General features: G+C 46.2%; 1 protein-coding gene and 1 long non-coding RNA gene across 3 annotated transcripts in view; one reads left to right on the top strand and one right to left on the bottom strand.

Annotated features, from left to right (window-relative positions):
• The window catches only part of UXS1 (UDP-glucuronate decarboxylase 1), a 93,467-nt gene extending 78,553 nt beyond the window's left edge, over window positions 1–14,914 (bottom strand). For both annotated transcript variants that reach the window (XM_025462909.3, XM_025462916.3), the window contains exon 1: window positions 14,697–14,914. In XM_025462909.3, coding sequence (XP_025318694.1) covers window positions 14,697–14,790 — 94 coding nt within the window. In that variant the 5' untranslated portion in view covers window positions 14,791–14,914. The remainder of the gene's footprint in view (window positions 1–14,696) is intronic.
• A 232-nt stretch (window positions 14,915–15,146) lies between these two features.
• Window positions 15,147–27,260, top strand: LOC118350121 (uncharacterized). The gene is made up of 3 exons (XR_004803381.2): window positions 15,147–16,878; window positions 18,446–18,610; window positions 19,895–27,260. It is a non-coding gene; the product is annotated as an uncharacterized LOC118350121 (long non-coding RNA).
• The last annotated feature ends 171 nt before the right edge of the window (window positions 27,261–27,431 follow it).

Raw genomic sequence — 27,431 nt, 5'->3', positions numbered from 1 at the left:
GTCTGCCCCTCCCCAACTAGATCTCTGAGGTCAAGGTCAAGATCTTCTGTTCTTTCTATCCCATGTATTTACTCTGCAACATAAACACTATGCAGAATGAAAATTCCAACAGAAATTCCACACACTGACCTTGAAAACCCAAAACAGTCTTTCAGGTAAAGGTTTAAAATTCTAAAACATTGAGTTATCCTTAATAGGTGTCACTTTTATTCAAAAAGGCTCTAAGAACAAATTTGAAGGAAAAGAGCTCTCCCATTGAGGGATGCCTGGGTGGCTCAGTGGTTGAGCATCTGCCTTCTCAGGGCGTGATCCCAGGGTCTCAGGATTGAGTCCCACATCCTGCTCCCCACAGGGAGCCTGCTTCTTCCTCTGCCTGTGTCTCTGCCTCTGTGTCTCTCATGAATAAATAAATAAAATCTTAAAAAAAAAAAAAAAAAAAAAGAAAGCCTCGGCCACGCAAAATCTTCCTTTAAGTGAGGACAACCCATGATATACATCTACCATTCTTCTCCATATATTAAGTACAAATGCAAATCACAGAAAAATCCGTGGTATAAAACCATTCACATTTTAAAAGTACCTAAATATATTTCATGAATTCATAATGCAGAGGAAACCATACAGACTCATTCATATATACTAAAATGTCAACCAGTGACTGACAGGAAGGGAAACAGGGTTAGCTGGAAGGAGGAAGAAGAGGGAAAGGCATCTTCCAAATGCTTCCATATTGTTAAACTGTTAAAACTGTGATGTAAAACTCAGTACCAAAACACATAAAAGATATGAATGCCCTCTGCACCTTAGTATGCAAACTGTAACTTACTCCTAACCACAAAGCTTGGTTTCCTCCAGGTTCTTCAATTTAAGGCAGTACTGAGAGGCAACCATCTACCAACAGAAAGCTACCAAGCTATTTACCCTATGTCATAACGTCTATGTGTGTCTGTTTCTTGCAGCTGGAATTAAGATGCATTCCGTCTCCAAATCTTCACCTGAGAAAATCACTTTTGCATTTTCACAACAGGACACCAATACATCTGTAAGCATGTTCCACTCAAACATATTCTCAAGTTCTACTGCACAGTACTACTATTTAATTAAACATTCAAAAGCTGCTTAATCTGTACTAGACAGTAGTATCAAGTTTAGAGAAACAGGTACAAAAAAGATAGAAAAATGCCAGACCACCCCAGAAGGCAAACATGAGATTCTTCAAATCATAAGAGACAGAAGTGACAAGAAGTGGACTCTCCTTCTCCCCTTCTCCTCTCCTGCAACTTCACAGATACCAACAGATGTATATAGGCGTATATAGGCATAGATGTATACCTAGCAAGAATAGAAGTTGCCACATTATTTTTTTCGCTTTTTTTCACCCACTTAAAGAGACAGTAGGCCCAACCTAAGCAAGTGCGGCAGTAGAAAATGAAAATAGACGTCCCCCGAGGCTACCAAATAAAGGCATCTTCTTAGTTTTCTGACAAGAAGAAACATTCATTAAAGAAAAAGGAGAGCAACAAAGGGCGAATCCTGTCCAGCCCAGCCCAGCCCCGCCTCAGGCTGCAGGGATTAAAGCATCGCCTGTACCACCTCTACCACCTGGGTTACATACAGCCCAGGAAGCTTACAGCACAAGCAGGGACTTCACTTCCCTTGGATTCACTCTGAAATAGACTCCGTCCATGCTCTTCCCTTCTGACCAATCACTTCCCACTTCCTGGTGGAAACAGAAGTCAGGAGAAAGCACACATTTCCAGTCCCAGCACAGAGCAGGCCACTCAATAAACATCTGCTGCCTAGTGGATGATGAATCTGCTGAAAACTGACAGGGCAACAGCTCTGTACATGCGCTTCCTTTTTCAACTAAATTCCAATGGACACCACTGATGAAGTTCTGAGAGTAAATGCTGATAAATCTATTTTCAGAATGCTGAAGGCAAAGAACAGCAGAAAAAAGAATTTTTTTTAAAGTAGGTAGGAAGAAAAGGAAAATTCAGACTGCACAGCACAACTTCTAAATGAAGAAAGGGGGATCCCTGGGTGGCGCAGCGGTTTAGCGCCTGTCTTTGGCCCAGGGCGCGATCCTGGAGACCCGGGTTCGAATCCCACGTCGGGCTCCCGGTGCATGGAGCCTGCTTCTCCCTCTGCCTGTGTCTCTGCCTCTCTCTCTCTCTCTGTGACTATCATAAATAAATAAAAATTAAAAAAATAATAAATGAAGAAAGGAGCCATCGTATGACCAAATCCAGAATGTGAAGATATGACGTAACACACAAAGGTGTAGTAACCTTTTTTGGAAAGTAGAACACTATGAGTAAGAGCAAGACAGAAAGAGAATATGTGTATATATAAGGATTCGTGCAAAGCACAAAGGAGAAATATTTTTAAAACTGAATACTGTTTTGGGGGTAACTTTGCAGCCTGATGTTAAAAGTTGCTTTGAAAAAAAAAAAAAGTTGCTTTGTTAATAACGTATTTGCTACTGGATCAGAATGCTACAGAGAAACCTGATAAACTTCACAAATATAAAACCTGTATAAAAGAAATTATAAAACTTTACTATAAAAAGAAAGCCCTCATTAAAAATGAAGAGACATCACTATTTCTGTATGGGAAGGCAGTTTAATATGCTAAAACTGTGAGAACTAGGATTTTATTTTTGTATTTCATTCTCTAGTTTTTCCACACTGAGTACACTATTTTCCTATTTACAAATTATTTAGTTTTAAATGGGAACTTTAAAAATCTTGATGATGCTTTTAAGTTGGCCTTTTCATTTTGTATTTGAAAGGGTGGAGAGGGAAAAAAGGTACACGAGGGATTGAGGAGGGACATCTCCCAGCACAGTGCCCACGGGCATCACCAAGACTGCAGCCAGGTGTGCTTGAGATGAGTGCGCTGGTTTTCCATTGCTGGGGTGGCTGTCCAACGGCTGTGTCCGCACGTCACCCTAACAGGCTGGAAAATGCCAGGCTTCTGTCCACAGCCTTTGTCAGGGATGGCACAGTCCCGGAGAACAAGATAAAAGGTACATATGTGGGGAGCCAGACCAGGGTGTGTGTGTGTGTGTGGGGGGGTGTTGCACGGGTGAGAGCAGGGAGGGAGGGAGGGAAAGAGATGGGAGTAGGAGGGACTGGATGGGGGAGTGGGGAGGAAAGCAGGAAAGGAGATAAGGGGATAGGAGGATAGTGAGGAGGTGTTCCTTAGACAAAGCGGTTAGAATGGGGGGGGGGGGCAGAGAGGAAGAGGGAAGTGAGCAGACAATGAGGGGAGTACCAGGACTAATATAGTGAGGTGGGAGTATGGGAAGGGGGAAGGGTAAGAGTGAGTGGCAGGTGTGTGGGGTGGGGGAAGTGTTTGGAGCACATGGGGGACAGGTGCCCTAGAGGCTCAGAAGGCCTCAGGTGCTCAGTAGTGGGGGATTGGGCAGGTGAGCCAGGCAGGTGCAGGTACAAGACTTGCCACTCTGGCTCAGAAGGGCTGCAAGCATTGCCAACTCAGCACCTGGCCTGGACAGGACATTGCTGCTAGGACAGAAGGACCTGCCTTCCAACTACCCAAGCAAGGGCATCGAGGCTGAAGAGCTCCAGGGCAGACAAGCTGCCCAGTAGCCACCTGGGCCCACCATGCTCACCAGCCAGGTTAGAGTCATAAAGAAAAAGGGGTTTTGCACAGCAGGGTCAAAGGGGAGAACCAGAAGCCAGTCAACCAGCCACTAAGACAAGGGCAATGCCAGGAGTGGGGTCCCCTAAAATACTTTCCTGCTCCCTCCACCTTGGAGGTACCTCGTTGGGACTGCTTCGAAGTGAAACGTTCTTTCAGGACAAATGTCACTAAAAGTCAACACAGAAGCTACGAAATGAGGTAGGTGCAGCCTTCGGGTTCCTTTGGGTCTCTCCACACCACCATGGAGTACCAGATTAAGAGCCAGGGCAGGTCACATAACCATTCTCTGCCTCAGTTTCCCCATCTACAAAATGGGGAGATTATCCTCCTCCCATGCCTCATTGCAAGACAGTAGCATTATCAAAGTCAGTCACTCCTCAACCTGAATTTCAGCACCTGCATCAGTGGCAGAGGCAGGGAGAGGGGGCTTTTCATTGCTTTGAGAGCCTAGGATAGAAATTATGTCTTTTAAATAATTAAGGTGTATTGGGACTAAGGAGAGCAAAGAATCAGAATAGAATTCTTTTAAAAAAATAAAAAATTAAGAAAAAAAAAAAAAAACCTAAGAGGCAGACGAGATCTAAGATCCTGATTTGGCTGCATGCAAGTTACAAGGAGAACCACCATTTATGGCCCTTATCATTCACGGCTAGTAACCATTTCTACAAGGCCTGTCACTGGCCCCTGAGAGCATCAGATTAATGTGATTCTTTCACTTGATTCCAATGGAGCCATCCTACCCCTTCAATCTTCTGTTGCTGATATAAGACGGCTGTCTGCTCACCCTTCAAAAATAAATAAAGAGGGGTGCCTGGGTAGCTTAGTCGGTTAAACATCGGGACTCCTGGTTTGGGCTCAGGTCATGATCTCAGAGTTGTGAGATCGAGCCCCATGTCAGGCTCCCCACTCAGTGGAGAGTCAACTTGGGATTCTCTCTCCAGCCTCTCCCTCTGCCCCTCCCACCCCTAAGTGAGCACTCCCTCCCGAAATGAAATAAATAAGACCTTTAAAAATAAATAAATAGATAAATAAACGAAACTCAGATCACTTATATTACATATGTCAACTGAATTCTAATTTAGAAACAGCATATTTGTTTTCAGAAAGAGTATAAAAATGTTCAAAGATACTAAGAATAAAATTCCAAGGTCTCACTACCCTAACAAAATTGTTTTCATTTTCCAAGATGTTTAGACTCTGAAAAAGATACAATAAAAGGATTCAACTGTTTGCTGGTGCTGCTATAAAGGCACTAGTTTCTTTTGGTTAGAAAAATAGAAAGCTTAACTAAAAACTCAAAGAAATTCATGGATTATTCCCTTGAAATTCACTCCTTGCCCTTCTGAATCAAAGGGAGGGAAAGAACACCTTGCCCCACCTCCAGGGTGCACCTGTTTGTCCACTGTCACTGCCCTTCCTCCGTGAGGACAATCCCTCCCCAGAGGTCACTTTCTCACACTCACACCTGGAAACATCTGTTCTTCCAGGTGGCTCATCAACTGAAGCTACTATTTCTTGAAAGAAATTCTTTCAATTCCTCATAGCTGTTTTTAAAAAGTACTATTACCTGCCAAGTATAAAAGAACACAGCATTCCATGTTATAAGTGCATAAAAATGAAACAGCAGGGTTAGATGACTGTCCCCAAGGCACAGAATGAGCTGAATGAAGGCAAGTGAAACCGCCCTTCTCCAAAAAGGGCCAATCCTGAATCATTCTCCCCACTTGTATCCTTCAGGAGCTCCTAAGATCCAAACATGTGCAGAACATAAAGCAAGAAAACAAAAAGGGGGAAGCAGGCATTAATGTGCATTCAACACTCATGGAGAATCTGGCAACCGGGCCTGCATGTTAAACATCTACTCATGAAAGCTCTTCGACGTCACAACAACCAGGCTCTTGACTTCCTGGCCTACTCAGCAGTACCACATACCAGGCCGAAAACCCGGCAGTGCATCTACACAAAACAGGGGGATGCACCTGGCAGAGTGCAACATCCAGGCTAGATGGGCTGCCTCAAATGCAAAACTGTTTCTCTTTGGCCCTGCCCTAATGTTTGTGTGTTCTGAAATATATTCATCAAAATCTCTACCTTCTCAGCTGCACGAATTTTGATCAAAAGTTTACGCATCTCACTGAATAAAGTTTATGTGGAGGCAGACTTCAAATGCTGCCTTTAAGCACCAGAAGGGCCTGCTCTGTGCACCCTGTCACCTCCATGCCCATAGTCATGCTGGCACCTGTGCCTTCAACTCTACTGTCCAAATCCTATCCATCCTCTAAAGTACCAACCCCTGGGCCTTGAGGGGATTCCCATTCCTTCCCAATCCCTGCTTGCATTTCTCAGGGCAAGGTACAGGGAGGAGCCTGGAGCTTCTATGAGCATTCTGGCATACCACTCTCTCAGTAACCCCTTGTGTTCAAAAACTGGGGAGCTCAACAAATCCCACTGCTCAGGTTTCTGTAGAGCTCAACCTCCAGCACTGCATTTTCTTCCTGAAGATTGGTGGATGGGGGGCCAAAGTGCCAACCCTCTAAGCAGACGGCTGGTCCTTCTCATGACCAGCCCCATCCTGGCTACCCAGGGGACCCTGCGCCAAGAATAGGGGACAGAGACCAAATATATTTTTCTCCACACCATACCAGGCATGAGAAAGTAATCACCGTTCACTTCACACAGGACAGCTAACATATACATAAAAAGTTCTTAAAAAGCAGTGGAAAAGAGAGGTGCCTAGCAGGCTCAGACAGAGGAAGATGTGATTCTTGATCTCCCGGTCATGAGTTCAAGACCCATGATACTTACGGAGTCTATTTGAAATAAAAAATGAGTGGAAAAGAGAACCAGCAACTCAACAGAAAAATGAGCAAATCCATCAACAGTTCTCCGAAGAAGAGATATTAATAGCTCTTGAACATTTCAAAAGATGCTTCATGACACTCACAATAAGAGAAACGCAAATTAAAACAGATGCCATTTTTCAGCCTGGTGAAAAAGCAAATGTTTGCCCAAAGCTCTGCTGGGGAGGCTGAGGGGAACCAGCTGCTTGTGACCCTGGTGGGAACATGAGCACAAGTTTCCCTGTTGTGGCGGTCCTTGTGACAGCAACATATCTGAAATCACTGAAATGCCTTCTGTAGGAGACAGGTGCATGCACACAGGAGTACTACAGTTGTACAACAGCACAGGGGCATCTGTTTGCACACACACAGCACGCTCGCTCTCCAGGAAGGGAGGCAAGGAGTCTGCACAGGATGCTACCTGCTGAGTAAAACCCAAAGAAAGGGCAAGCATCCACAGACTAAGGCCAACATTTGCAGTAAGATGGACAAAATATATCGAAAGGGTGCGGAAGGCTCCAGATTTCCCCAAAAGGCTGCTAATTTTTTAGGTACTTTGACTTTTGAACCAGGTATATGGTTTAAATACTTTATCAGAAAGAAGAAAATTGACACCTACCAAGAAATGAGTCTGACTTGTATCAGGCATTAAAAAAAAAATTATTACAAGGAGCTTTTGGACACAATAACTGCACATCCTCAGTGGGTCATATTTTCTGAGGATAAAAAAGAACTACAAAGAAATCTTGAATTCGGTGAAGTTTGTTGTCAGTAGTAGTACTGACATAGTAATTCCCAAACCATTCTGTCTGTACAGTAGTAGAGAGCTAACGATTTTTTACTGATGTCAGAAATGAGATTTTCACAGTGGCAAAAAGAACACAACAATATGGAATGGGGGAAGGTAAGGAAGAAACCTGTTAGGATTTAAACTGGGTGCATGTGTATAAACTCATGATTGGAAAAAGTGTGTATGTTTCCTGGCTCTGTCCCCTAAAAAAGATGGGAGCAAGGACACCTCGATGGCGATGTGCACAACCAGGGCACAGGCTCTGATTCCTTAACAACGTCTCCCAGTGAAAGAAGCAGGACTTCCTCAAGAAATGGCTACTTCAAGGTCTGGGGCAGGGAAAGAACAAGAGCCCAGAACATTTGGAGACCAGGGAAGTGCTCACAGACGCAGAGAATCTATGAGTCCACAAAGATTTTTTTTTAAAGGGAGGTGGGGGTAGGTGAGACATACCTCCAAAATATGTCCACAGCCTAATCCCTGGAACCCTGAATGTGATCTTGCTTAGAAAAGGATTCCTGGTGGATGTAATTAAGGATCTTGAGTCCAAAAGAGAATCCTAGATTACCCAGTTGGGCCCTAAGTCTAGGACCAAGTGTCCTCATAAAGGACACAGAGATGTGACAGACAGGAGGCAATGTGGCCACCCACAGAGGCAGATGGAGGGATGCATCCACAAGCCAAGACATCTGGAGGCTCAAAGGAGCCTACAGAGGGACAGTGGCCTCAGAAGCACATTGATTTCAGACTTCTGGCCTCTGAATTGTGAGAGAATAACCTTCTCTCATGTGAAAGCCACCTAGTTTGTGGCAATTACTTACAGCAGGCAAAGGAAACTACTACAGAAAGTGAGAGATGAATGAGAGAGGCAAGTTCTTTCCAGAAGAATACACGTTAATAAACACAGAAGGGCTTATAGGATCAGAAACCAGCATTTTGGATTTCCCAATGTTAAAACTGATCCAAGCAAGGACTGCCAATGGACGCTGAATGCACTGGCTGGACAAGAAGATACTCCAAGCCCCCAAGAACTGCCCCCAGGACTGTGTGCAGGGAAAAGACACCTTTAAAATAAAGCCAGCCCTTCCAGGCATCTAGCATATGATGAAGAGTGCGACAACCGTGACAGGATGCGAATCAACAAGCACTAGTATAAAAAAAGTTCAGCTGAATTTAATTGTAAAGAAACACTCAGATGAATCTAGGAAGCAAGCCGTTTTATAGGACAACTGGCCCGGGCTTTTCTTAAAAGGTGAGGGTCATGAATAATCAAACTAAGTTAGAGAACTAACAGCCAAATGCAACATATAAACCTTGACTGATTCTAGAGTTAAAACAACAACAACAGAAAAGGCTGTCAGACACGGATGGTACCATTAGTGGAAACTCAAACATGGACTGTACATTGGACAATACCATTTATGTTAGTTTTTTGAGTATGAGATTCTACAGAAGATGCTTCTAGTCTCAGCAGATCTATATTACTTAAAGGTAAAGCAATATTATGTCTGCAGCTTTCATATATTTCCACCAAATTAAAAAAGTATACATTAAAACAGAGAGAAAGAACAAATGTGGAAAAAAAGAACAGCTGGTAAATCTGGGCAGGGGAGTATTTGGGTGTTTGCCAAAATACTCTTTCACTAGAAAGAATAGAAAACAGGCATGAGAATTCTTAAAATAAAATGTCGAGGGCTCAAAACCATTTTGAGATGCCCCTCCCTAACCCCAAAGGAGGGCTGGAAGGAAGGTCCTCAGGTCCCTGCCTGGTGGGTCTCAGGAGGATCCTGAGAACCTGCATTTAACAAGCATGAGCTAATCCTCATGCTCAGGTAAATCTGGAACCAGCACCTGGACTGTTTGTTTTTCCCCTACCTTTTTTTTCCAGTAGTCTGCTGGCATCAGGATGCAGTCTAACTCCCCATGTCTCCCAAGCAGCAGGCCAGTGGGTATTTACTGTGTGAATTCTCGAGGACAGTCCCTAGTCACGTGAGGTTGATTATCTTAAGGCAAAACTATTCTAAGGGAAGCCCAACTCAGACTGGTGGATGAAGGTTGAAGGTTGAAGGTTGAAGTCTGTTCCCACAAATGCAAATACCATGCTTCTAGATGGGTTTCAGTGTTCCATTTAGTGGCTTTCCTCTCCAGTGGAACAAGAGTAACAGGATGGAAAGGTACCACAAGTGTGGTGTCATTACCACATGATGCATGATACACCAAAAAATACCTGAATATTACAAGGTATCACAACTCTAATTTTCAAAAGCTGAAGAATGGCTCCTAAGCTCACTATAACATCAGAAAGTAGACTTCTTTGTCATTCTTGCTTAGGGTCTAAGCCTAAGTGGACAGGAAAAGGGGAACAGAAGGTGGCTAGAGAGCAAAAGAAGGATGAGCAGGCAGCGGAGAAGGCCGGAATGGTCAGGAGAGTCTGGAATGGTCATGACTGGTGCATGTGGAAATGGGGTGACAAGGCTACAGAAACAGGGGTCTGACTTTCAAATCTGTCTGAATAGCAGAACGAGTGGCAGCTCCACTCCTCACCCTAGCAGATGCCAGGCAGCTCCATCTCTAGGAAGGGCATCTTGGACTGGGGAGCCCCAGGTTCACCTGGGACGATGATCAAGGTACTGCTGAGACCCGAAGCCCTGTCCCCACTGGGCCGTCCAGCAGAAACCTGGCAATGCCCTGTCACCAGAGCTCAGAGCCCAGAGGACAGATCTACAGTACTCCTCCGAAACAGGAGCAAACAACCTAGGGCCAGCAGAAAACCAAAGAAAGCCTCGCACAAGAAATGTGGGAAAGGACCTGGAGGGAAGAGACTCTTCAGCGAGAAAGAAAAATGAGCAAACAAAACTACTATGAAGAGAACACAAACATGAAATGAAGACATTTTTAAAATTTCTTTTAAATCCAGAGAAAAAAGAACTCATGAATAATAATAATTTTAAAAGATAGCAAAAATACTATTAAAAAAAGAATCTCTAGAAGTGCTAAAATACAAAGAGGAATTTTCCAGAAAGCAGAGCAAAACTTTTTTAAAGAGGGTGGGGTGGGGGAGAATAGGAAATAAAAGGCCTAGAGCAGGCAATACTACATCAGCATACTGATATTCCGGGGAGAGAGAACACAGAATGGAGGAGGTGAAACAAGCAAAGAATTATTTAAGAAAATCCCCGGAACTGAAAAGGAAGAGTCTTTGGGTTGCCAGGGGCCTCTCCAGTACCCAGCACAAGGGGCACAAATGCATGCCAGGCTCTGCTGAGCTGCAGCAACAAGCAAGCCCAGACCCTATGACGCTTAAAAACAATGATGCATTCCTCATGGCATGTCACTCTAAGGCAGGGGAGGGGGGTGCTCCGCACTGAGTGTCATCACCTTAAATGATGCCAGTTATCAACTAAGAGAGGAGGAAACGTTCACAATTAATCACTGGCCCCAGAACTGGAGCAGGGCACCCCGTGCCTCAGCTCCAGGGCATGGTGACTGCATGAGGCCACCGAGCTCTGGGAGTGAGGACAAGGCCAGGGTGGCAGAAAGCTGGAAATGTGTGGTCAACCATGACTATCATGGGCCAAAAGAAGATCCTGCAATCTTCCAGAAAGAAAACACAAGTCCCATGGAAAGGGACAGACCTGAAACAACTTGTCAACATTAGAAGGCAGAGGGATGCCTGGGTGGCGCAGCGGTTTAGCGCCTGCCTTTGGCCCAGGGCGCGATCCTGGAGACCGGGGATCGAATCCCACGTTGGGCTCTCGGTGCACGGAGCCTGCTTCTCCCTCTGCCTATGTCTCTGCCTCTCTCTCTCTCTCTCTGTGACTATCATAAATAAATAAAAATTTAAAAAAAATTAGAAGGCAGAAAGTAAGGAGACAATCCCTAAAAAGTTCTAAAGGAATCTTTTTCTAGAATTCTGCATTATCAATCTACCAACTAAATGCAAAGAAAGACACTTATGATGGTCTCAAAATTCTCCTCCAATGCATGTCCAAGTGAAAGAAGTGTGAAATAAGTTAGGGGAAGTCAGGGGACAGGACACCTGTGACGGGCAGAGCAGGTCCGAAGGCTCTGGGGGCCCTTCCTCCGGAAGGTGCTAGTCAAAAGGTCCTCTGGCTCTGAACATTTGGGGAAAGATGCAAACAACTGACAAGCATTTGGAGTTGAATCAGAAATAGTACATAGAAAGAAAAAAAAAAGTTATTAGCTGCAGGAAAAACAAAAATTCATGCACAACATGCTCAGTAGCAATAAGAATAGTGTTCAGTCATACACATATATATTAAATGTTGATCTCAAAATTACACCATATCTACATGAGGGATGTAAACATGGAGGAGGAGGGCAGCTTTAGAGAATAAACCATCATCTTCCAAAGAATAAAGGCACTAAGTAACACGGACAAATAACAAATTAGCAAGCTATTATCCTATGACACAAAGACAAATACCAAAATCAGCTAACCGAAGTTAAGTGCTTGCCTCTGGGTGGGGAAAAACAAAGGCAGGGACTCTGTTTTACCCAACAAACCATGCAGAGACTATTTGGCTTTTCAAACTATATGCATGTTAAAAAAAAAAAAAAAAAACACTAAAGGTAAGTCCAGTTCAGCCTCTGCCTGGGGAGCCTCAGCCTAGTAGGTTGGCATGATTTTCAATCAGGCATCGGAGCTCTTCCAAAGAGCTAGCAGCACTGATCCAAGTGATACAAGGGCTGAAACACTTAAGTGACAATTCCTGTCCTGGAGATTGGGAATTTTATTGAGAAGAAAACACAGGCATGGAAAAGAGCTCTAGTGCACAATGCACGGGGCACAAGCTCACTCCCCTAGGCATGGTCCAGAATGTTCACTGATAGGAAGGGAGACTCTGGCACAAGCAGTAAAAAACAAACAAACAAAAACACCCTTTGAGAAATGAGAAAGACTAGAACTTGAGAGGAACAGGCAATGCACTTCCAGAACCGGGACGGGCTAGCCGTGAGGGCGTGTGTTAAGTGGGAGTGTGAACAGTTTTTTCAAAGAGATTTCACTCCTAACAAGGAGGGCAAGATTGTCAATGGGCTGGCTCCCTGTTGACTTACATTTTCAGTGTCCTTGGACACTACCAATCGGAAGTCCTGTAACATTTTTCACCCCTTCTGCAGTGTCTCGGATATACCATCCCTGCTCATTAGTAACACTGATCCACCCTATTCTTCAGCCCCTCATAACTAAAATCACAAATTTTATAATCTGGCCCAAGGCCTCTTCCAAGCCAGCCAGATATGACCCCCATCTGCCGGCCAGCCTCAACACTGTACCCTGTTTTCATGTTCTAAAGAACACTACCCTTCTTTGCATTCCTAAAGCACTCCCTGCTCTTGGCTGCCACAGGACCTCTGCACATGCAGAGGAACAAATTCCCTCCTAGGCCTCCCTATTCTATACATCCTTATTCTCAGCTTGAGCCTCAACTCATCATGGAAACAAGTGCCCCTGATTACTGTAACTCAGGAGTCCTTCTCATAAGCTCTCAGGCATTCCTTTCCTTCATACCAATTTGTAAATTAACCCTCATTTGTATGATTATCTAATTCTTGGTCCCTTTACTGTCTAGGCCAGGGGTTCCTAGACCACAGCAACAGCTTCCCAAGTGAAGCTATGAAGTGCAACATCCCAGACCTATTCCATCAAAAACTTGAGGTGGGAGGTAAAAACTCCACGTTTTGAAAATCCTCAGGGCGATTCTGATGCACACTCCAGTTTGAGAATCCCTGCTCCAGGGACCAGGATGGCACTTCTCAGCGTCCCCTGACACCAAGCATGGTCACAGACAACAGTTAAGGACTTGGCAGGATTTCCCGGTGGAATGAATGGTGAAAAACTTCCCATGGCTTCCTGCATCCCCCTTTATTAATTCTAAACACCTCTGTCCAACTTTAGAAGTCCGATAACCAAAGCTGAGGCTGCTGCAGACATGGGTTCTACCCAGGGCTCCCTGGCCTTTCTGCGTTCAAAATTTGGCTATTATTTGTTATCTGTGTAGATTTCTCTTGGTCTTAATTTCCTCAGCTCTAAAATGAGAATGACCACAGTATTTCCTAAGGTTGTTGAGATAACTGAATAAGCCAATGAGACTCCTGCCTGCACACACATGTAAACACCCAGCAAATTTAGGTATTATTGTTTCATAACAATAATTATGCAATTTTAAATGATCTTCCCCCTGAGTCTCAGCTCTTCTTACTCAAGACTGACTACAAACACTTAAGAGTAGCTTTTCTCCCTTTCAAACTACTGGCATCTAACACCCATCCCCGGCTTGAAACTGTCTAGGATCTAAGAGCCCTGCTTGAGCTTTCTCTGCTCCACCTCCTGGAACAGCTGGGCTGTGCTGGCTGGACAGCCTGCGTCTTAATAACACATATCCTCCCAGAGCTCTACTGAAGTCACTTTCTAAAGTCCCCTGCCACCTCTGGAATCAGATCTTGGTAACTCAAACAGTTAGCAGGGGGTTTCATTGAAGACTTTGGTGGCTAGGAATCAAACGGAGCTCACACGGGGAGCTATTTCTAGACCAACAGTGGTAGTTGGTAAAGTATTAATAGCAACAATTAAAATGTATTCCCATCATATAGATTAGAAAACAACCACCACCACCACCCAGCAAGCAAGCCCGCACAGGGCAGTTCCCGCCTCTAGGATGCCACAGGGTCTACCCGCTGCCTGCGCGTGCGGGTCCGCCGGGGTCCGGCCGAGGCTGGGCGTCCCGGGAGCCGCGGGAGCCGCGGGAGCCGCGGGAGCCACACGGCGCACAGCGTGCACCCGGCCGCCGCCGCGCCTGCCCGGGACCCGGGGCACCCGCACGTCTGGGCGCGGCCGCGGGCCGGCGGGGGCCGCAGCCCTTGGCTCCCCAACGGTTAAGTGCTGAGTAATTTTCCTGCGGAGCCAACAGGCGAAGCGGGGGCTCTGCCAACGGCAACAGTATTTTTATCCTCCTTCCCCAACGCGGCGGCGCGGCAGCGGCGGCGCCCAGGGGTCCTCGCGGCACGCTCGGGAATCGCCGGCTGCCGGGGCGACGTGGACGCCAGTCCTCCGCGCGGGGCCGGCGGGGCCGGCGGGGCCGGCGGGGCCGGCGGGGCCGGGGGCGGGGGGCGCCGGCCGACCCGGAGCCCCGCGGCCAGCACCCCCCGCCGGGCCTAGGCGCTCGCGGTCTGCGCCCGAGTTGGCCGGCAGCTGTGCCGCACGAGCGCACCGGGAGGGCCGGACCGCAGCCCCCAGCGGGCTGAGAGCGCGGCGCGCGGTCCCGCAGGCCGCCCCGGGCCGCACGCGCCCCCGGCCCCCAACCCCGCCGCCGCGGCGCCGCGGAATGAATGGGGCTCCCCGCCCGCCCGCCTGCCCGCCGAGGGCGCGAACTCACAGGCGACGTAGGCGAGGAGCGCGATGCCCAGCAGCAGCTTCATCCTCCTGCGGTTGACGGCAGACACGAGGCGCAGCAGCGCCTTGCTCACCATGCCCGGGAGCCGCGCCGGTCCAGGGCCCTGCCGCGCGGGGCCGCCTGCTGCACAATGCGCGGCGGCGCGGACGGCGGCGGCGGCGGCTGTGGCGGCGGCGGCGGCGGCGGCGGCGGCCGCGGAGAGCCCCGCCCCCTACCTCCGGCCCGCGCGGTCCCGCCCCCGCGCGCCGGGTTTCCTGCCGGGGGAGCCGCCGCGCACGCGCGCCCCCGCCCCGCCGCGCCCCGCCCCGCCCCGCCCCGCCGCGCCCCGCCCCTCTGCCTCCTCGCCCCGCAGGCGCAATCGCCGCCACAGGCTCCTCCGTTTTCGAAGAATGTGGCCGCGTGCCGGGGGCGGGGCGTGCGCGGCGCATGCGCGTGCCGGCGCGCTTTCCCCGCGGGGCCGGCGGGGTCCTACCTGGGGCGCGTTGGTGTCCGGGCCCGGCCCAGCGGGCGGCGGGGCCCCCGGGAGCCAGGAGAGGTTTATGCGGAATTTGGGCCTGTCTCTGAAGTTCTTTGAGCGCGTCTTTCAGAAAGTGGGCCGGCCCCGTGGGCTGCTGTGTGGCTTCGGCCGCAACAGGGCGGGAAGAGGCTCGATCCTGCGGCCGCGCTGCAGTCGGAGCCCGGTGGCGGGTTCTCGGCCTTGACCCGCTGGGAGGTCTGTCTCAGCTTTGTTGTTATTATTATGAACACGTACTGCTGGCGGTACAGAATTAGGACACACCAGGGAAGGGGAGGAATGACGGCGCGCCGTCCGTCCCGGAGGAAACACGGAAGGTGTCGGCTCCGGGTGCCCCGGGGCGCCCACCTGTGACCCCGTGGCCCGGCGGTGTGCGCCCGCGGCGGTGCCGGCTCGGTGTGCCCAGGCCGCGAGCATCGAGCATCGGAGCATCGGGGACTGCCCGCTGCAAACGCGGAGCCGCGCCAGGCACCAGGACCAGCAGCCGGCCCCGGTACAGGAGAGGGCATGGTCCGCGCAGGCCTGCGGTGCCAAGCCCGTGAGCCCCAGAAAATGCTGGGGAGCTACCGGATGGAAGTGCTGAGAGCGTCGGGGAGAAATCGGAGGAGCACCAGCGTCCCTGGAATGCCAGGCCGATTTGCCAGTTAGATACTTTGTATTAGCTTCCCGAGAAGCCTCCAAGAATAGTCAACGACTAGCAATAAACCCAAAGCACTAACACGTTACAGCCCTGAAACCACACAGTGCAAATGCTGTGATTGTGTGATGCAATACAACCTTCCCCTATCCCTGGCGTATCCCAGGAACTCTCTGGGAGAATCGGTGAATGGAAGGAAACACGCTGAGCAGCCTTATGGCGGGAAGAGCCACCCTGCTGTCATGCTGCCCACAAATGGAGGGGCCCACTTTCAAGATGCCTGGATCCCAGTCTCTGAAAATATGGGAGCAGCCAGGTGGTACTTCCTTCACTTCCTGTGGAGGCAGACAGAGCCCTACGGTGGGAGCCAGAAGCCTGTGTTCCCACACACGCAGGGGTTCTGGAGTCCGCCTCTGAGCCTTGAACAAATCGCTTTTTGCCTGTGAATCTTAGTTCACCTATCATTAACATTTTGGATTTGGATTTGGGTTAGATCTATGATTGCTGCACCGAAGCGCCTAGGGCAGGCAGGGCCCTGGGCTCCTCTGATTCTGATTCTGTGATTTTTTGATTAAATGTAAGGGACAGATATGAAAAAGATTTTGTTGACACTTGCCCTACTGGGAAAATCGTAAGTGGGTTTCAAACATATTCGGTTGTAGGTACGATTTGGTTAATAGATTCCTATCAACTAAATTGATAGGTATCTATCGATTCAAACAGGACAGCAATGAAACACATGCTATTTCTGAACAAAAAGGCAGAACCACATTCCTAGTTGAGTGTTTTTCTGCCACCATACACCATTCCCAATTTCTCCTACCCCACTGGAGTAAGTATATGGAAATGCCATCAGTGGCTACAGGTAAAATGCTGCTGCTGCCATCATTACCACCAGGAAAGCTGTTGGTGGCCCAAGACCCTGATTTCCAGCTCAACCAAAGCCAGAATTGGGAAGTGGGCAACAGCACATCTCGTGCCCAGTGGAGGTGCAAAGGCGCAAGGAAACAGAGGTACCAAAGAGGTCCTCCAAACTCATCAGGGAATCTGTGGGCTTTGGTCTGTCATTCCCTCTGCCCCCTTCTCTGCTTTCTCTTGTCTTGTTCCAACCAGTCCACCTCCACTTCCCCCAACAGGCCTGTGCTTATGTCCCCACCCCCACGCCTCCTCCTTGCTATCAATGACATCATTCTTTCTGTGGATATGTTAACAAGAATATTTTTTTAAAAGATTTTATTTATTTATTCATGACAACACAGAGCGAGAGAGGCAGAGACACAGGTTGAGGGAGAAGCAGGCTCCATGCAGGGAGCCTAATGTGGGACTCCATCCCGGGTCTCCAGGATCACAACCCGGCCGAAGGCGGCACCAAACCACTGGGCCACTGGGGCTGCCCAACAAGAATATTTTTGAGCAATTACTAGTTACAAGGGGTAATTAAGAATTGAATCGATATGGCTCCTGTTCTAGAGTGTTAAAAATCTACGAAGGGCAGGAAATAACACTTATTACCCCTCTATCACATGCCAGGGCCTGTTCCACAAGATGCTTTGACACATGATCTCCTGAAATTCTTGTAGCAGCCCTGTGGTATAGGGACACCATTGCTGCTGCTGTGTTTAATAGAGGGACTGAAACCTTAAGAGTTTAGGCAGTAACTGGAAGCCTGGGGATGGGGTTTTAGTTCATACCTTGCCCCTAGGTCAGGATGCTCTCTGCAGGAGAGTGAAAACATGCGCAGAAACAACTGTAATTCCTGGTAGCAGATGGTGAGGGCTGTGGGACAGGCTCTGTCGATGGCTAAGAAATTTCACAAGACAGAAACACTGCTCCCAGGAAGTATGGGGCACCAGGTCTGTGGGTACATGCTCACCAAAGTTGAGAGGCAGCAGCTCCAGCGGGAGTGTTTGTACTACAGAAATAACCTATGGATATAAATCAGGGCTGCTGCTGCCTTTTTTTGTTTGTTTTCCTTTTAAACTAGCACATCTGTGCTTCCAGGTGAGAACAGGGAGAGGAAGGTTTGGCAGAATAGGGCTACGTCAGCAGGATTTAAAAGAACTGGTAAGATTTTGTGTGGGGGGTTTCCCTGGGGAAAGAGCAAGGACAGGGGCAAGGGGGAGGGATAGGCTTCCAGAAGGAACGGTGGGATGTTTGTCCGGCTGGAGGGACAGGGATTGAGAGGAGAAGGTATAAATGTTGGAAAGAAAACATTCTGGAAGGCCTTGAGGGTTAGTACAAACCATGAGTCAGTCAGGCCCTGGCCAAGGGTCACTTTCTTTGCTGGCTACTTACCGGTGGCCTCAGCCTCCATCTGTACTTGGGGTCTCTGTTCTTTTTTTTTTCTTTCTTTCTTTCTTTCTTTTTTTTTTTTTTTTAAGATTTATTTATTTGTTTATTCATGAGAGACACAGAAAGAGAGAGAGGCAGAGACACAGGCAGAGGGAGAAGCAGGCCCCATGCAAGGAGCTCGATGTGGGACTTGATCCTGGGACTCCAGGATCATGCCCTGGGCTGAAGGCAGGCGCTAAACCGCTGAGCCACCCAGGGATCCCCAGAGGCCTCTGTTCTGTTCTGCAGGAGTACATGCACTGCATGGTCCAGCCCCTGGCAGGATCTGCCCCTCGGAGGTCCTCGTGGAAGACCAGTGGGAGAGACAACTTCTGCTTCTGGCTCTTCCAGTGTAGCCATTGCTAGTGGTTGCTGCAAGTTGCTAGTGGTTGCATTAGCCATTCACTAGCAAAGGTAGGTGATTCCAAACCCCAGCTGTCATCTTGTCATCTTGTCAGAGAATCAGTGCCTCTCTTCTGAGCTGTTCCAGGGCTGAGCACCCTTGGGCATTCACTGCTTCTCAACTCTGGGTATTCTTTCTTATTCTTCTAATATCTCTCCTCTTTGTCCTCATAAGCCTCCCAACAGCTTTGTCACCAATCTCCTGTATTACATTTCTAATGTTTGAAATACTTAGGATAGTTTTACTGACTAGACCTTGACTAACACATCTTCCACTAAGATACTTGAGAAAGAACTGCCTGTCATGAAGCTGCTTCTCCACACCAGGCCAGCTCTGCCACAGGTCACTGCTGCTTTCTGCTGGGTGCTGACCCTGATGCATGCCCTGGAGTCCCTCTGTAGAGGACATTACTGCCGTGGGTCTCAAAAGAGAGCAGAGGAGAGGCGGGTCTCTTGTTTCCTGCCCTACGGTCGCACCACCACCACCACCGTAGTGAGTGCACTGGACCTTCTCTTGGGCTTGGGGACACAGGAGGGTTTAATATGCCAGCCACATGAACAATTTGAAATTGTATATCTAACATTCCCATCTCTAGGAGTCTTTTTAAAAAATAGGCTTTTTTTTTAACAGCTTTGTACTTAAAAAAAATAACAGCTTTAGACTTGCAGAAAAATTGAGAAAGTACAGAGCATTCTCATGCACTCATTTTCTCCTGTCATTGACATCTTGCATTTACATAGGATCTATGTCCCTTCATGTCAGGGCTTCATACTGTCACCATGATTTGTGACTGCCTGATGTTGGCCTTGATTGCCTGGCTTAGGCGTGTTTGTCAGGTTCCTCCACTGCACGGCTATACTTTGCCACTTTCCATTCTGTCTTTGCAAGAAAGCCACTCTACACAGCCTGCACCTGAGAAGCTGGAAGTTCTGTACCACCTCCTTGAGAGGGGGTGTATCTATATAAATTATGTGGAATTTTTGTCTCATCAAACCTATCATAATATCCAATTATTTAATTATACAATCTATCATCCAGTAGGGATTTAGGGATATTATTTTGTGCCTTCAGTTGTAATGCAATGCCACTTTGTTTATTTCATTGCTCAAATTGTTTCAGCTTGGGTCCCTGGGAGCTCTTTAAGTTGGCTCTTGTGCACCTGTGATCTACCCTCATTCACTGTGGTTGGGTGTTCTGGTTTTGTCTTGTGTTTTGTTTTTTGTTTTTAGCATTTCCTTACTTTCTGCCACTGCAAGTGCTCCAGGTTCATTCATCTTGTATATTTCCTACCCCAGGCCCAGAATGTGTTCATCCTGATGTCTCCAACTCCAATCCATTGCTACATGGATCCTTCTAGCCTCTTCCCTTGCTACTTTCAGTGAGAAACCTGGCTCCTGCCCACTACCCACTGTCCATTTACTTCATTGTCTGATTACAGAACTCATGTACAGCAGTGTCACCTAAGAGATCTTTGACCAATGCACCACTGGGGATGGCCATCTGTGCAGTCTTCCATCCCTTCCCCTCTATGCACACACACACATACATGTACTCCTGTCTTCTCCTCTGCCCTGTCCCCCACTCCCAGGCCCTCCATCTGGCCCTAACCCTGGAATTCCTGTTTATTTCTATACAGCGCATTTTGTTTCCCCTTGTTTAGTTCATACCCTGGTGGCCTCCCCTTCCTATGTTCCAAAGCAAATACAGTTCCCTTTCTACAAAATACCCTGGTGTCCTCCTTAAAGTACCTTCCCAAGCCCAATTAGGCTCGGAGTCTGGTCTTTAGTCCATAGATGCTGGGTGTGACCGGCCCTCCCTGGGCAGTGGCATCCATTGTCAGGCAGGTCTCCTGACCACAGAGGCCAGAGTGGAAAAGGGGTCATGGGAGGGGCACCGGGTATGGTAGGCACAACAGCCCAGGTGGACAGGAGGAGGAACACGCCAGGAGTTGTGGGGGAAATGGCACAGAGATAAGTTTGAGGGTTATTTCAGAAGCAGAACAATGGAAGGTCTAGTTGATTGTAGCAGTCAAAGGAGAGAAAAATTAATCACATAAGACTCTCATGTTTTATGGCGGGCTGACAGGTCTTCGTGAGGTGTTACTCAGTGAAGACTGAAAATATTTTCCTCCCAGGTGTTTGCATTTTAATGAGACTCCTGGTCTAGAATTCAGAATTGGCAAAGAGATTTCAAGTGCACATCAACTGCAGGAGCAATGCAGTGGTTGCTCGCAGCAGGAGTTAGGAAGGTCTCCTGCTTCCAGACCCAGCAGGTGACATGCTGTGATGTTAGTGATGCCTGTGTGGTTGGGGAAGACTGGGGCAAGGTTGGGAGACCCAGGGCACTTTTGGTTGTCCTAGTTCTATCTGCAAGTTTCCTTCTAGTTCAGGGATTTTTCGGTGAATTGTTAAGTACTAAAAACTACCATTGGAGGTGATCATTTTGAGCAAAGTCTCCATGTCATATCCTGCAGGCAGCATCCTTCCTTGTCTACTGTAAAGGCAGTCCTATATTCCTGGCTAAAATAGCCAAGGAGCTGGAAGGTAGCCTGATAATAATGAGTTCCTTAAAACTGACCTAGGACTTTAGTCAGAGCACTGTCTTATAAGGCAACAGTGAACTAATCAGTACTTCAGTGGATTAGGTATCAGCCACGAAACCATGTTTTTCAGACCTTATAATACTTCATTTTTTAAAGATTGTATTTATTCATGAGAGACACAGAGAGAGAGAGAGAGAGAGGCAGAGACACAGGCAGAGGGAGAAGCAGGCTCCCCACGAGGAGCCCAATGTGGGACTTGATCCTGGGACTCCAGGAATCACGCCCTAAACTGAAGGCAGGTGCCCAACCACTGAGCCACCCAGGCATCCCAAGACCTTATAATACTTTACATATTAAGGGAGAAAACTTAAAATGAGAATTTTGTGGGCACAAAGAGTGATGAGAAAATTTTGTGTGTGTGTGCACGTGCACACTCACACACACACACAGGCATGCACATGTACATGTGTGTAAATAAACACCTGTATGGGATCTTCAGAAGCAGAGAATGCAAAATATGGCATTTTCATAAGAAACAGAAAAAGGCCCTTCTTTCTCAAAATACCTCACTTCTATCCGGCAGGAAGTTCTCATAGTAAATATATAAATTATGATATTATAATAAATCATAAAAATTATTTATTAATATTAATCTATGATATTGTACCTTTAATTAATGCATAACCTGTACAACTATATGTGGTATACATGGCCAGAAGTAGAGTGAGATGCAATGACACAGCAAGAAGTCAGGGGAGCAGACAGTCGGAAAATGGCTTCCTGAGGTGCCGGGGTGGCTCAGTTGTTGAATGACTGACTCTTGATTTTGGCTCAGGTCATGATCTCCGGGTGGTGGGATTGAGTGCTGCATTGGCCTCCATGCTCAGCACAGAGTCTCCTTGTCCCTCTCCCTCTGCTCCTCTCTACCTCTTGTGCACGCACATTCTGTCTCAAGTAAATAAATAAATAAAATCTTTTTTTTTTTAAAGGAAAAAAATGACTTCCCTGTTAGCATATGAAGCCATGGAATTATAACAATGAGATCTACTCTTATTGGGTTTTCTGGTGCACAACTAGTTATCATTTAGTAAAGCACTTCAAGCAGGCAAGCATCTGGCACATGCAGAACCGTGCATGAAATAGCCCACGTCTTGACATCCTCCACTTGTACTTCGCTGTCTGGACCCACAGTCAATGCCAGCAGTACAGGAAGTTGGGATGGGACCGAATTAAGCTAAGTAGGGGACGAGGTAATTAGCCACGGCAGCACCCTGTGATTGTAAAGTAGTCAAACTCATAGCAGAGATGTGAAGATAATTCTACAGACATTTCAAAGATCATTGTGAAGGACAATGGATGTTTAGACGCACGTTAAAAGAGCAGTTACTTTATTCGTACTTTATATGCAGCTTTCTGATTGCTTTTATTTTATTTTATTTATTTATATTTTTTTTATTTTTTCTTTTTTTTTTTAAAGATTTTTTTTTTTTTATTTTTATTTATAATAGTCACAGAGAGAGAGAGAGAGAGGCGCAGAGACACAGGCAGAGGGAGAAGCAGGCTCCATACACCGGGAGCCCGATGTGGGACTCGATCCCGGGTCTCCAGGATCACGCCCTGGGCCAAAGGCAGGTGCCAAACCGCTGCGCCACCTAGGGATCCCGTATTTTTTTTTTTTTTTTCTGATTGCTTTTAAATTACCAACATCAGGGAAAGGCAAGACCTCATGGGGGTAGCAGATCGCCATCATAAGGTAGTGTCAGAACTCAAGGCTCAAGGAGTGAATTTTCCAGTATTAATGGGTCAACACTGAAATGTTTGGGCAGAATAAAACCCAGAGAAGGAAGGAAGAACAGGCTCTAGAGTCAGTACAAGTAGGTATCAGTTTATTCGTTTTAAAGATAGGTAAGCCTTGTTTCCTATACAGATTCAAGGGCAAGCATTAAGCAGTGATAACATAGCAGCTCAAGAAATTGCCAAAGGCCTTCTTCCTCCCTTCATAGACCAGGGTCCTGGATGCAGGGTTTGCCTAAGGGAGATTTTCCCTGGAAAACAACTTCAAAAAAGATATCCCTTGGTGAATTTCTAAATAAAATGAAAATAACACTCCCCAGATTTCCATCAGTGAATGAATGGCTAAACAAAACGTGGTGTGTATGTGGTGGAAGGTTATTCAGCCTTGACAAGGGAGGAGATGTCTGCTACAGCTTGGAGAAACATTGAGGATGTCGTGCTAAGTAGCGAAATAAGCCAGTCGCAAAAGGACAAACACCGTGTGATTCCATGAGTATGAGGAACCTACATTAGACATACTCACAGAGCAGGAAAGTAGAATGGTGGCTGCCAGAAACTGAGGAGGGAAAAACAGGGAGTCACACTTAATGGGTCATTAGGACAGATGAAAAGTTCTGGAAACAGATGGTGGTGATGGTTGCACAGGCGTATGAAAGCCCTTAGTGCCACCAGACTATATGTTTAAAAATGGTAAATTTCATGTTATGTGTATTTTACCACAACTACAAAAAAGGGAATCATTCCTACTTTCTATCCTCACTCTAAAGTGATAAGAATCTGAATTTCATGAGCTTATAACTAAGTAACAGAAATGTGGCTTTTCTGGTTTGGTATTCTCTCCTGGTCCAATAAATGTATTCTTACATTAAAAAAAAAAAAAAGAAAAGAAAAGAAAAACACCAAAAATACCCACCAAAGCCCTTTCAAAGATTTCTGTCAAAATCCCCCAAAGGAAATCCTTCTGAATTATTTTATCAAATACACGTGGTAATTTACTTTGTACTTTGCTGAAATTAAAGCAATGTCATACTACAAAGAAACAGGGGCCTCGTAGAGTAGGCTGTAACATTCCATACACAATTTGTGTGAGCGGTCACTTAGAAGTTCAATTTAGTTGGCCTAATAAGCTTTCTGAAGCTTTATAGAACATAAAGGTATGTGTGTCTGATTACGTTATGATCACTGTTGTGAGCAGTTCAGCATTGGGACCTTCCTTTATCCTCACTGCAACATCCTGTCTTTGAAAAAGAGAAACAGAAAAAAAAATGAAAAAGAGAGAAAGAGAGAGAAGTGTCTCATTGTGATTTGTGCATGTTGTTCCAAAATGAAATGAATCATAGGTATCTGTGAAATCTTGTAGCACTCAAGGATTTTTCTGATCCCCATACTCTTATGTCCCCTTCTGTTGAGGAGAGAGGTGTATTTATGCATGGTGTCATGAGAAAGCATGGTAAGCCTTCTTTAGCAATTTAGACTAAGGTTTCCTGTAACAGAGACCTCTGCATTACCCTACCATAGAATGGCTACCAGCCACACCGTGGTTGAGGAGGAGAGGGCACAGCATTTAATATTTAAAGTCGAATGATTGCAGATTCCAATTCTGACCCCACATCTCATATGGCTCTGGACATGGTACTTAGCCTCCATTTGTAAAATGTGTTGAATAGTACATACCTTTCAGGGTTGCTGAGAGGGTTGGAGATAGTATAGTACCATATAGTACTATATATGAGACCATATAGTACCTGGCATAGAAAGGATGCTCCATTAACACCAGTAACTCTTGCTTTTATCAATGCTGTCTTTGTTAGAGTGTTTGCTCAGAAGATCTGGCTCTTATAACAATAGATACGCGTTGGCAAAAAATGTGCTTCCTCAAAACTTTGATAATAATGCTGGATTGAGAACGTCAATAATTAGCAATAGCATTATTGGTTGATTTCAATAAAATCCTTCACATTTGTACTTGTTAACTCTTTGGACTTTTCTGATCATTTCATCCCTATTTTTCACATTCTCAAGAACAAAAATGTCGTATGGAAAATGTGGTCTTGGGACGCCTGGGTGGCTCGGCAGTTTAATGCCTGCCTTCCGCCCAGGGCATGATCCTGGAATCCCAGGATTGAGTCCCACATGATCCTGGAGTCCCAGGATTGAGTCCACATGCTCCCAGCATGGAGCCTGCTTCTCCCTCTGCCTATGTCTCTGCCTCTCTTTCTGTGTGTCTCTCATGAATAAATAAATAAAATCTTAAAAAAAAATAAAGAAAATGTGGTCTTAAGGCATGCTGACAATTGCCTTCACTAAGTGAAGAAAAAGGAAATATCTATTTTTACACGTGTTATATCCCCTTATAAAGATGATCACAAACAGCAGATATTACAAAAAATGCAGATTGTGACTTAGCAGTAGGCGCCATAAGGAAATCAGAGAGGGCAGCCTGGGTGGCTCAGCGGTTTAGCGCTGCCTTCAGCCCAGGGTGTGATCCTGGAGACCGGGTTTGAGTCCCATGTCAGGCTCCCTGCATGGAGCCTGCTTCTCCCTCTGCTTCTCCCTCTGCCTGTGTCTCTGTCTCTCTCTCTCTCTGTCTCTCATGAATAAATAAATAAAATTTAAAAAAAAAAGGAAATCAGAGAAGTGTCATACTAACCATCCTTATCCCTGAAGCAGTCTTTCATCAGATCAGTAGAATGGAGCCCTCAGGTATTGTGTTATTACTCTTACAGCTCTGTCTCTCTTAGCATTTGAAAAGCAAATGTTTTTATCCAGTCTAAGGTTGCTGGCAATCGATAACTTCAGTAGTACTGTTAGAAGAGTTGCAGTTGCAAATGACAAAATTGAACTTTGTCCTCAAAGGAAGGAGGCTAGAATTATTCACAAAACCGAAGGAAGGACAATGGAAACTGGAGTCTTTGGGTCTAGAATTGGGAACCCAATAACTGTCTGTCTATATGTCTCTACCACACATATGCACACACACTCAGATTCTCTTATCCTGGATAGAATTGCCTTTAAACAAAGGAAATATGGTTCCAAGGAGTTCTAGGATTACTATTCAAGGTCAACAAGTTACAGTTGGCTGACCTCTTGCTTTTGTATAGCCTACATGTCAAGAGTGGTTTTACATTTCTTAAAATGTATTTTTATTGTTTTAAAATATTTTATTTATTTATTTGAGAGAGCGAGAGAGAGAGAACACAGTGGGGTGAGGGGCAGAGGGAGAAGCAGACTCCCTGCTGAGCAGGGAGCTCAATGTGGGGCTCCATCCAGAGACCCCAGGATCATGACCTGAGCTGAAGGCAGACACTTAACCCACTGAGCCACCCAAGCTCTGGTTTTACATTTTAAGTGGCTAAGAACAATCAAAAAGAGAATACTGTTTTGTGACATGAAAATGATATGAAATGTACACTTTCATGTCTATCAAGTTCTATTGAAACATAGAAACACACTCATTCATTTGGTTGCACTGGCAATGCAAGGGTAGGGTTGAGTAGGCACCACAGAGAGCATCTGTGACACTCATCACTTTAAATGTTGCCCAGCACACCACACAGGGCAGTGACATGGCTGTGACTCGACAGCATTCAATTGCCATAGATACCAGTAGATCACAACATCTTAAGTTTTATTACCAGTGCATACTCATGATGCCAGAATATAAAAAAGAAGAGAAAAGTGGGCTTCAAATGTGTCTGCTTTTAAGGCACAGGAGAATGCAGATTACTGGAATCGATGGCAAAGCATTTTTTTAATCATGCAGTAACGCTGCAGCGTGCTAAGTGAATATGACATAGGTTGGCATTACCAGACTTAGCGCTCAATTCACAGGAAAGCAGCAGTCAGAAAAATTAGAGCACTTAAAAAAGAAAGTCTCATCAAGCAGAATTCCTGCACGAAAGTGAAATATGAAAATAAGGCTGCAAAGTATATTTCCTAATGGCTCATTTGTTAGCTAAGCAAGGACAACTATTTACCAATGGTGAGTTAATTAAAATGTATTTTACAGCAGTAGCCAAGGAAGTGTGTTCAGAGAAAATAGATCCATTTAAACCTATTGCCATTTGGTGAGAAACACTTCCTCGCAGAGTTGAAGACTTTTTTTTTTAAACAGAGAAGTGATTTTGGGGTGCCTGGGTGGCTCAGTCAGTTAGGAGTCTGACTCTTGATTTTATTTCAGGTTATGATCTCAGGGTTATGGGATCAAGCCCCACATCAGGCTCTTGGCTGAGCATAGAACCTGCTTAAGATTCTGTCTCTCATTTTCCCTCTGTCCCTCCCTGGTACAATCTCTCTCTCTCTCTCTCTCTCTCTCTCTCTCTCTCTCTCTCTCTCTCCTCTCTCTCAAAAATGAAATATAATAAAATAAGATAAAGTAAAATAGTGATTTCAAGTGGTTTTCTTTTGCTCTTGACAAATCAACAAATGTTGATGAATCTACTCAGCTCTTATTTATTTAAGAAATCCATGGCGAGCTTGAAGTAACCAAAAAATTA

Source organism: Canis lupus, chromosome 10 (genome assembly GCF_003254725.2).
Source record: "Canis lupus dingo isolate Sandy chromosome 10, ASM325472v2, whole genome shotgun sequence".
NCBI lineage: Eukaryota > Metazoa > Chordata > Mammalia > Carnivora > Canidae > Canis > Canis lupus.
The sequence above is the reverse complement of the archived record's forward strand: the minus strand, read 5'-3'. Positions and strand labels throughout refer to the sequence as shown.